This window comes from Candida jiufengensis (assembly GCF_024610255.1).
Source record: "Candida jiufengensis strain CBS 10846 chromosome Unknown scaffold12, whole genome shotgun sequence".
Classification (NCBI taxonomy): Eukaryota; Fungi; Ascomycota; class Pichiomycetes; order Serinales; family Debaryomycetaceae; genus Lodderomyces; species Lodderomyces jiufengensis.
The window spans coordinates 210,005-221,514 of NW_026261568.1; the positions used below are offsets into that span (position 1 = coordinate 210,005).

Below are 11,510 nucleotides of genomic sequence, written 5' to 3' on the forward strand. Positions count from 1 at the left end.
CCCAAACCCAATTATTTTCCAAATATTACTTAGTTTAATTATTTACTTGTTCTTTTTTATTTTTTATAACTTGTGCAACAACTATTGACATATCATCAACTTTACCTCCTTGACTATTATTTTTGTTATTAGGATTTGAATTAACTTTTTCATTATAAGGAGTATAAGCATAATCATCAAAAGCAACTTCTTTTGCTTTTATTAATAATTTATTTGCAACAGTTTTTAAATTATTTTTTTTAACATTTATAAATTCATTTAAATAATTATTAATTTCCCATTCATATAAATTATCTGTTATACCATCTGAACACATTATTATATAATCATTTTCTTTTAATTTAAACAGATCAATCCAAGCAAAATCTGATGGCATAGTTGTTATAGTATTTGTACCAATTTGAGTTGGACAAAATTTCATTGATTCTTCTTTATTTGTTAAAATTATTTTATTATCTCTAATTATAAAAATTTTTGAATCACCAATACTAATCATTAATAAAATATCACCACTTAACATTCCTAATATTAAAGTTGATGAACCACTTAATTTTTGTAAATCCATTAAATGAGAAGTATGTAAAAATGAATCATCTAAAATTTCTTCAATATCTCTTCTTTTTAAATGATGAGGAGTATGACTTATTTTATATTCAGTCATTAATCTACTAAAAGTTTCAACAATTGATCTTGACCATATACCAGAATTTGCTAATTCTCCATCACTTTCCCAACCACTAACACCATCAGCTATAGCTAAAACTGAAGGAGAAACTAACATTGTATCATCACCAGCTTTTATACTTAAAGTATCACTTGGTGAACCTTGAGGTCTTCTTCTTGGTAATAAAGAATTTAATTGGGTTGGATCAGTTAAATCACTTAAAGAATTTATTGAAGGTACAATAGAATCAGAATGGAAACCAAATGATGCATAACCAAAATCAAATTTAAATTTATCAGATGCAATTTTTTTTAATTGATCTCTTGTAAATAATGGATATTGTACAAATGGTATACTTTCATCAACAGGTTCTATTCTTTCATCTTCTGAATTATTAAATCCAAGAAAATAATTTCTTGCACCTTCAAAATATGATGATAATTTTCTATTAGGTATTTTTAATTTACTATAAGGTAGTAGTATATTTTTATATAATAATTTTGATTTGAATAAGTAAGTAGGTAGTGACATTATTATTTAATGAATATGTCTATGATTATTAAGTAGTGTTTTCTTTTTTAAGTAAATTACTCCAATACTATTTAGTGATAATAATAATGATAATGATAATATAATAAATTGAATGATTTGATCGAGTTCTTAATGAATATAAATTATAAAAGGGTAAACGGGATTATAAATTATTATTTATTGCAAAATATTACTAGCAAAATTTAGTGAAATATGTGTTAAATGAAATATTATGATATTATTATTTATAAATCTAATTAATATATTGATCTTATTCTTTATATCATTATATATAAATGATATATCCATATATCTAAATATTTTTATATCTTATTCTGAAATAGTAATAAAAAAATCTCTTCCTTCTTTTTTTATTTTTTTTTAATTTTTATTCTTTTTTAATTTTTTGACATATTTTTTATTTTTTTATATAAGAAGAATAAAATAAAATGGATGTAATTTGGAATGATCACATTAAATATTTACAATTAGTTATAGTAATTAACTATTAATTAGAAATTAGAAGGAATGTGGAATTATTATTTATTCATAAATATATATTGATTCTATTAAATTATACAACTAATTTAGATGTTAATTAAAATATAAAGTTTTTTATTACCGACAATATAATAAATTATTATATACAAGATTTATTTAAAATTTTATTAAGGGGGTATTATTTCGGAGTTTTTTTTCTTTTTAAGTGGTTTTTTTTTGATTTGTTATATAAAAATAAATTTACAAATACTCCAAATAGATACCATTTTCTTTTCATTATAAATATATACAAATTTTTTTATATCTCAATCATCATGTGAAATTATTAATCTTCTGAAACTGCTTTATGAATTAAATCATAAGGTGGTATAAAGTCTGTATGAATTTTAAATTGTTCATAACCTTGATTTATTAACATTTCAATACCTGGTATTATATTCCAATTATATTTATCTTTTATCATTTTCATTATTGGTGTTATTTTTGGTTTATATGCAGCATCTAATAAATATGATGATTTATTATTATTATTATTATTATTATCTAATATTGTTTCTAAACTTTTTATTAAAATTTCATCTAATGGTTTATCAGCTGGTACACATGATACAATTAACGATATATTATTTATATTTTGATTTTTTATATCTTCATGATTTATAATTTTAAGATTATAATCTTTTGGGAAATTATCAATTATATCTTTTAATTTTGAAATTGTACGATTTAATAAATATATTTTTTTACACCCTAATTTATGTAATGCATATATTGCTGCTCTTGATGTTCCACCACCTCCAACTACTAAACCATTTATTTGATTATTATCATTGTTGTTATTTGTTGATGATTTAAAAAATCCTGCATTTTTAAAAGAATCTGATATACCAACCCAATCTGTATTATCACCTAAAAATCCATTATCTTTTGGTATAATTGTATTAATAGCTCCAATTAATTTACCTGATTCTGAAATTTCTGTTATATATTTCATCATATCTAATTTTAATGGTATTGTTATTGCTAATCCTCCAAAATTTGAATTTAACATAATTTCTTTATAAACTTTTTCTGCATCATTAGTTTCAAATAAGTCAAATTTATATGGTAAATTTAATGATTTATATCCTGTATTATGTAATATTGGAGATTTTGAATGTTGTATTGGTGATCCTACAACATAAAATTTTTTATCATTAAATCCTCCAATTTGATAATATGCTTCATTGATTTCTTTTAAACTTAATTGACCAACTCCAATTGGTTTATCTTTAATTAAATCATGAGTTATTGGTGTTAATGTTTTATTAAGTACTCTTGATAATTTACCTTTTGGTCCCATATTTATTGCAATAATTGGTTTTGTATTATGATTTTGTCTAAAATTTTCTAATAATAAATTATCTTCAAATTCATTTGCTTTACCAACTAATTTTATAATATCTGCATTGATTGATAATCCTTGATTATATTTATTTTCCCATTCAATATTATCCCATTTAAATTCACCTGAAAAATCATGATGTGATGCAATTAATTTTGTATTACCCTTTTTATTTAAAATTTCTTCAATTATATCATATGGAGTTATTAATTCTATATCCATAAGATCAACACCAATTTTAATACCAAAAAGTAATAATTTCTTCAAGTTTTTATAATCATTATTTGGAAATTTACCACCTTGTGATTCAGTTCTAATGGTATAAACTATTGGTAAATCAATTATTTTTCTTAATAAACCAATTTGTTCAGCTATATATGTTGTATTTGTATTTTCAGTAATTAAATCAACTCTATATTCAACTGCATTTGCTCCAACAGTTATTTTTGGGAGTATATCCACAATATCATTTAAATCTGAAGCTGTTAAAGTAATAAATGAGGAACGAGTATTTGGAATTTCATATTCTTCCAATCCTGTAATTTTTGCTATAAATTTTAAAAAAGTTTTCTTTAAAATCTCAAAATCTTTTGTTGTATGACAATGTGGAGAATAAAAGTAATAATTAGCACATTCATGATACCATTTTTCCCTTCTTAACCAAACATCTTTAACTTCTGAACTATATGCTGGTCTTGTAGCATCTGAACTCAAAAATGTAACTGTTTCATCTAAATCACGATGTAAATGTAATACAATTCCATCATAAATATTAAGTAAAATCCTTGCTTTTTCACTTTCAACTAATCCACCACCACTTGAAATAACATAACCAGTAGGATATTTATCAAATACTTCTTTTGCAACTTTAGATTCTTCTTCTCTAAAATATTCCCAACCTTTTTCTTTAATTAATGATTTAATATCAATGCCAAGTTTTGTTTCAAGATATTCATCTAAATCTATAAATTTAAAATTAAGTAAATCAGCAATCCATTTTGATAATGTAGTTTTACCTGCAGCTCTCATTCCAATAACTACAATACTTTTATCATTAGTTTTCTTGGTGGTTTTAACAGTTTCATGACCTTCAAGTGTTATACCAAAATTTGAATGTAAAACATCCCACCATCCTGGCCAAGTTTTACCAGTAGTAGATCTTTCTAAAATTAAAACCGGCTCTTTACATAAACCAGCTAATAATGAAAATGACATGGCAACTCTATGATCATCATAAGTATTAACAAATGATGGAGTTTTTAGGTTGGTGGTACCTTCAATTACTATACCATCTGGGATTTCATGTGATTTAACCCCAAATTTTTCTAATTCATCAACCATTGCTTTAATTCTATTACATTCTTTAACTCTTTGATTTGCAATTCCTGTTATAGTTGTAGTACCTTTTGAAACTGCTGCAACAACTGAAGCTGTTAAAAATGCATCTGTCATAGGTTCCATATCCACGGTTATTGCTTTTAATTGGCCCTCTAGTGGACCAGTTACTGTTGTGGAAATTGAAGTTTGTTCAACTTTACATCCCATTGGTTTTAATACATCAACAGCAAATCTAGCATCACCTTGTAAAGAAGAAGAACCAATATTTGGAATTGTACAAGATGATCCTGTTAAAGCTGCAAAAGCTAATGGGTATGTGGCTGATGATGCATCAGATTCAATGACGTATGTGGTTGGATTTTTATAAGTTGCTTTTGGAATATGATAAGTATAATTTTCTGATTTTGTAACTTCAACACCAAATTGTTTCATCATTTCGCAAGTCATATCTATGTACAATTGTGATATTGGCTTTCCACCAACAAGTGATAAAGTAACAGGTTCTTGAGCATAAGGAGCACACATTAAAATTGCAGAAACATATTGAGATGATATAGTGGCAGCTAATTCAATTTTACCACCTTCAAATTTGTTATCAGCAGTAATTTTTAATGGTAATGATCCTTCATTTTTAAGGTATTTGATATCAGAACCATTCGAATTTAAGGCATCAACTAATGATCCAATTGGTCGTTCTTGCATTCTCGAATTACCAGTTAAAGTTATTGAAGATGAGCTAGTACTTTTACTTACTAAACATGCAACAGCTGTTAAAAATCTTGACGCAGTACCTGCGTTTCCCAAATATAATTCTTCACTTGCAGCTTGTAAATTACCACCGTTTCCTTTAACAACTACAGTTTCTCCATTATCCTCAAATGATATAGTTGCACCTTTTAATATTGATATAGCATCCAACATATGTTTGGTGTCATCAGAATGTAATAAATTTTTGATTTTAACAGTACCACTACCTAAAGCAGCTAAAATTAAAGCTCTATTTGATATTGATTTTGAACCTGGCGGTGTTATTGTGACATGTTTTGGGAAATTTTTAAATGGAGTGACATAAACTTCATCAGTTAAAACAAACTGTAAATCCTCTTTATAAATTTGATGTGCTTTCTCTTCATAGCATCTACCTATTCTTTCAAGTAAAACACATTTAATCTTACTACCATCATTTTTTTTATCAATCAACATTTTTTTGATCAACAGATCTATTAATAAATTATTCTTTTTACCACCAACAATTTTTGAAAAGTTTTTTTCATCAACTGAAACTGGTAAATGATAAGCACTCAAACATTTCAGTAATCTTGCAACTGCAACTGGTGGTAGTATTCCCAAATATCTTGATAACTCTGCTTCTTTAATCATACCAATGGACACACATTCTCCATGAAGTGCTTCTGGAGTTAATATAGCTTCAATAGCATGACCAATTGTATGACCAAAATTCAATAAATTTCTTAACCCACCTTCTTTTTCATCAGCTGAAACAACACCAGCTTTGACTTTTATAGATTCTGTTACTGTTGTTATCAATTCTTGTTTTATATTTTCCAAATTTGGAGTTGATGAAGTTATTTCATTTATGAATTGTTTTGCAAATTTTTCTAATCTTGTAAATTCTTCTTCATTCCATATAGCTGCAGTTTTAATAACTTCCGCCATACCATTAATTAATTGTCTGGGTGGTAATGTTGTTAAAAATGAAATATCACAAAATACATATTCAGGTTGATGAAATGCACCAATGAAATTTTTACCTAATGGTGTATCAATTGCAGTTTTTCCACCAACTGATGAGTCAACCATTGCTAATAAACTTGTTGGAACTTGTACTACTCTAACTCCTCTCATGAAAGTTGCTGCAACAAATCCAATCATATCTCCAATAACTCCACCTCCAACTGCTAAAATTACTGTATCTCTTGTACATCCATTTATTAATAAAAAATCTTCAACTTGTGCTTTAGTTTCTCTATTTTTATTATTTTCACCTGGAGAAACAAAATAGGTTAATAATCTTGATTCAGGACGGAGTTGAGAAAGGTTTGATTCAAAATCTGTAATTAATTTCTGAAATGTATGAGTTTTAGCCATATTTTTATCAGTTATAATAACATAAGTTGATGAGGCTAAATTAGTGATTGTTTCTGAAACTATATGTGGTTGGATCCCATATCCAATATGGATAGACTCTTTACCCAATATGGGTACTTTTTCAATTGTCATGGTAGATGATTCAATTGATTATGACTAACAAAGTAAAAGAAAAACTTGAAAAAAAAAAAAAAAAAAAAAACTCTATAAATTATATTAATTTTATAACTAGTACTACAAAGTTTGTTTTATATATTCTAAACATTCATCTTTTGAACCTTTTGGATTATTTAATTGCCATATTAATACTTCTTCTGTAGCAGGTTTCAACCATGGACCAGGTTTCATTTTCAAACTTTTTGACAAAGCTGTACCATCAATTAATGGTTTTAATAAATGAACATCTAATAATTCCATTTTTTCAATTTTTGCAAATATCGACTCATATTTCGAAATTATTTGAGAAATTATATATTTTTCATCTTCAGTTGTATCTATTTGATGATTTGGTATAGGTATTTCACTTGTTATATCTACTTTAATTGTATTTACACATTCTAAAAAGCATTGAACTAATAAATTTAAATCATAAAATGAAGAAAATTGACGTAAATATATTCCCCAATCCGACCTTTCATTGGATTCATTTGATAATATTTCATGAGTCAGTAAATTTAATGTCGATATTTTTACAATATCACTTTTTTTAGCTGTTAATCCTAATCTTAAATATTGACTGAATATATTTTTCAGTGAAACATTTGTATAAGGATTTAATATTATTGATAACCAAAAATTATATCTCATTTCTGGATCTTTTAAAAATTTTTGAAAAATATGTTTAATTGATGAATTTAGTATGAGTTGTTCAAAAGTTAAATAAATTGAACTTGATATATATACATGATGAGGTATTTGATTTAAAGATATTTGTAATTCTTTAACATTGAATTCTTTTTCCAATTGTTCAACATAAAATATACTTTTGATTAAATCACAATAGTTGATCAATTGTAATCCATAACTTGGGTTATGACTTGTTAAAATTTTTCTTAATTCTATTTCAATTCTTTCTTTACTGATTTTTGTTGAAAGTGCCTCTTGATTATGTTTTTCTTTCATTGCATCTAATGTTTCTGAATCTATTAAAAAATTAAATTTACTTGCAAATCTTATTAATCGTAGTATTCTTAATGGATCATCAAGAAATGTTTTAATTGGAGATAATGGTGTTCTTAAAATTCCATTCTTTAAATCTTCTAAACCCTTTTCTGTAAAATCTTCAATTTTTTCTTCATTTAAATTATAAAATAATGCATTTAATGTTGCATCTCTTCTTAATGCATCTTGTAATGGAGTTCCAAATTCAATTGTTGGTACTCTACTATCATCTGTATACTCTTCTGATCTTAAATTTATGAAGTCTAAATCTATTCCATATAATTTAGTGGTACAAGTTTCTAAATGTTTAGATTTTAGTGGATTCATTTTTATTGTATGTACATGATTCATTGAAATTTCTGGTTCTTTATCATAAAGATATTTTTGAAGTCCATGAACAAATTCTTCTCCTGTAAGACAATTGACTGCTATATCTATATCTTGACTATCATATCCTAATAATTTATCTCTAACCCATCCACCTGTTATTCTTAATGTTAAAGAAGGTTTATTGATTTTATTGTAATATTCACAATATCCAACTAGCACATTACGAATGTTTTGTTCTGATTCTGTAAGATTTATTGCATTATTGATTTTCATCGATTTGTAATATAATAATTTGGATGTGGTATGCAAATATCTTTTCATTCGATGGTGAATGTAAAATTAAAAGACAAAAAAAAGTTTATATTTTATTGTTAGGTGAAACAAAATTAAAAAGAATAAAAAACAAATACTACCAAAAAAAAAATAATTCAAACTTGAATTGGGCGGGAATCGAACCCACAGCAACTGCTTACTAATAGCTAGGTCGAAGACTGGCTAAGAGCTACCATATGGAAGGCAGTTATGTTACCACTACACCACCAATCCGACCAAATTTTTGGTAGCGCTAGACCTAATTCTAGGTCGGAATTAGGTCGATCGACCAACTTCATTTTTTAATTGAAAGTTGACCAAGTGCGCCAAAACACCTGTTTTCTGACTAAAAAAATTTAGGGGGTTTCAGCGGGTAAGCTGCACTGTACCATAGCTTAAGACACCATGTGCATCAGGTGTCCCTTATAGATTTAGATTTATAATTACATGCTTATAATTGTGTACTAAGAATACATATTACAGAGATTTTGAAATAAAGAGAAAGTAAAGCAGGCTATATATTTACAATCGTACATACTATATTAGAGTCAATTCTCAAGGGAAGATTTAAAGACATAATTTCTTAGACAAAAATGCTAATTTAATAAAATCATAATTGTGAATATTAAATGTAACTTAAACAGTTCAAATTTGATAAATTTTTTTAAATAAGAAAATCAGGTGATCAGTTGATGTGAAATGTGACAAGACATTTCAATAATCTGTGTTCTTTTTAACAAACTGAAGTACTTTCATGAGTAAATCTCTGTCAACTTTTTATTTGAGAAAGATACAATTAAACTTGACAAATCGACAGTTTAATTGATTTGATTATCTATAAGTATATTCGAACAAATTTTCAATCACAACTTTGAGTTGATTAATTCATTTTGTTGTAAAAAGACTCAAAAAAAAAAAAAGTTACCAGATTATATGTATTTTTAGCATTTGTACGAAAACTCAATGAAACTTGAAAAAATTGTAGAGTTGTATATCAGTAATATGTTCATAGCAAAAATTTTAAATATTACACTAATTATAAATCTGTTATTGAACAAAAGAATGAGTTTTTGTAAAGTTAATTCCAGACTCCTCTTAAACAATCTTAAGAGGCTGCAAAAATAATTTAGTTACACAAAAATAATTTAGTTTCAGAATTTGTTTTTACTATTGTGTTATAAAAATTTCCAAGTAACAAAAGTCAGATATAGGAACAAGAATTTTAAGACAATAAAAATTGAAATAGTAAATATAAAAAGTAAATTAAATACTTCAAATTTGATTAATTTTATTAATAAGAAAATCAAGTAAACAGTTGATGTGAAACTTTGACAAGACAGTTTCATAATCTGCCTTATTTTAATAATAAATTGAAGTGTTCATATGAGTGAATTTCTACCAACTTTTTATTTTAATAAAATACAAACAATATTGACGAGTCAACAACATATTTAATCAAGTTTATTATTCACAAGTATATCGAATTATGATCAATTGAAAATTAGTTATTTTGTCGTTGAAAAACTAATATAATTCTAAGAGGTTTTTATATTAATTTCAAATTTGGTGTGAAAGTTTTTAAATTTTTATTTCTAGAGTATTAATATTATTAGTATTAATTTATTAAAATAAATTCAATACTAAATTATTTTCGCAATTCTCAAGGGAAAAGCTAACAAATTTGTTAGTGCGAAAATTCTCAAGGGAAAAAAAATCTAATTCTCAAGAGAAAAATTATTTTTTGTTAGTAGTGTAAAAAATTCAAATTTCATTTCACGCACTTCGTGAGCGTTTTACATGTCTCAAGAAATTATGTCAATAAGATTAAGATAGTATAAAAAGTAAATTAAACAGATAAAATTTAATAAATTTTTTAAATAAAAACATCAATGAATTAGTTGAAATGAAATGTGATAAGATGGGTTAATAATCTGAGTTCTTATTAATAATTTGAAGTGTTTTTATGAGTACATTTCTATCAATATTTTTTTCAAATAGAATATAATTAAAACAAGACATACTAAATTATTTTCGCAATTCTCAAGAGAAAAACTAACAAATTTGTTAGCGAGAAAATTCTCAAGAGAAAAGAAAAATTCTCAAGAGAAAAAAAATCCAATTCTCAAGAGAAAAATTATTTTTTGTTAGTAGTGTAAAAAACTCAAAATTTATTTCTCGCAGTTTTAGTGAGCGTTTTATATGTCTAAAGAATTTAAAATTAAGTAAATATAAAAAGTAAACCAAACAGCTCAAATTTAATGAATTTTATTAATAAGAAAATCTAGTAATCAGTTAATATAAAATGCAACAAGACGGTTTAATAATCTGTGTTCTTGTTAATAATTTGAAGTGTTAATATTAGTAAATTTCTATCAATATTTTTCTCAAATAAAATATAATTAAAATGTACAAATTAACAATATGTTTAATCAAATTTATTGTTCACAAGTATATTGGACTTATGATCAATCAGTTTGACTCATTTTGTCGTTGAAAAATTAGTATATTTTTAAGGATTTCTTGTCTATGTTATAAAATTGGTGAGAAAACTTTTTGAAAATTTAGAAATTTCCAGAGTATTAATATTAATAGTATAAATTTATACACATCAAAATACTTTTATTGTTACTCTGAAAAAAGTTTATTTAGTAAATATATGAGTAAATGTATAGTGATAATTTATTAAACTGAATATCTATATAAGTAGAATAAAATTAATTAATAATTGAGTAAGTGAGGTTTTGATTATTTTTTGAGGTACGAAAAATTTAAAAATACGAGATCTTTTTAACCGAGGATGATTTAAAAATACGAAATTTTTTTAACCGAGCGAAATATTTAAAATGCGAGTTTTTTATATCCGAGCCGAAGTGTGTTTTGCGGTACGGAATTTTTTATCGGATTACGGAAATTTAATAATTGTACGGAATTGTGTTTCGGAGTACGGAATTTTTTATCGGATTACGGAAATTTTTCGGAAAGTTTAAAATAACGTGATAGCGTATTGTATATGTACGTTGGGAGGTAAAGGTTTTTGAGTTGTAAAAGTTACTATTGAATTAGATTACTTTTCAGTATAACGAAACGAGGGATGTTGCGGTACGGATGTTGCGGTACGGATGTTGCGGTACGGATGTTGCGGTACGGATGTTGCGGTACGGATGTTGCGGTACGGATGTT

The 11,510-nt window shown here is 25.6% G+C and overlaps 3 protein-coding genes across 3 annotated transcripts; all 3 read right to left on the reverse strand. All coding sequences in view use genetic code 12, as the record gives it.

Moving 5' to 3' along the window:
• Positions 1–34: 34 nt before the first annotated feature.
• On the reverse strand, positions 35–1,195 carry PTC8 (Ptc8p; the record flags this gene model as incomplete). Its single annotated transcript, XM_051766201.1, has 1 exon — positions 35–1,195. One exon carries the CDS (start codon positions 1,193–1,195, stop codon positions 35–37), a length of 1,161 nt encoding a protein of 386 aa, XP_051617614.1.
• Positions 1,196–2,021: 826 nt separating this feature from the next.
• ARO1 (Aro1p) lies at positions 2,022–6,659 on the reverse strand (the record flags this gene model as incomplete). Its single annotated transcript, XM_051766203.1, has 1 exon — positions 2,022–6,659. One exon carries the CDS (start codon positions 6,657–6,659, stop codon positions 2,022–2,024), a length of 4,638 nt encoding a protein of 1,545 aa, XP_051617615.1.
• A 102-nt stretch (positions 6,660–6,761) lies between these two features.
• On the reverse strand, positions 6,762–8,339 carry KGF54_005409 (tRNA adenylyltransferase; the record flags this gene model as incomplete). Its single annotated transcript, XM_051766204.1, has 1 exon — positions 6,762–8,339. The coding sequence occupies one exon, from the start codon at positions 8,337–8,339 to the stop codon at positions 6,762–6,764; it is 1,578 nt and encodes a 525-aa protein (XP_051617616.1).
• Positions 8,340–11,510: the final 3,171 nt, after the last annotated feature.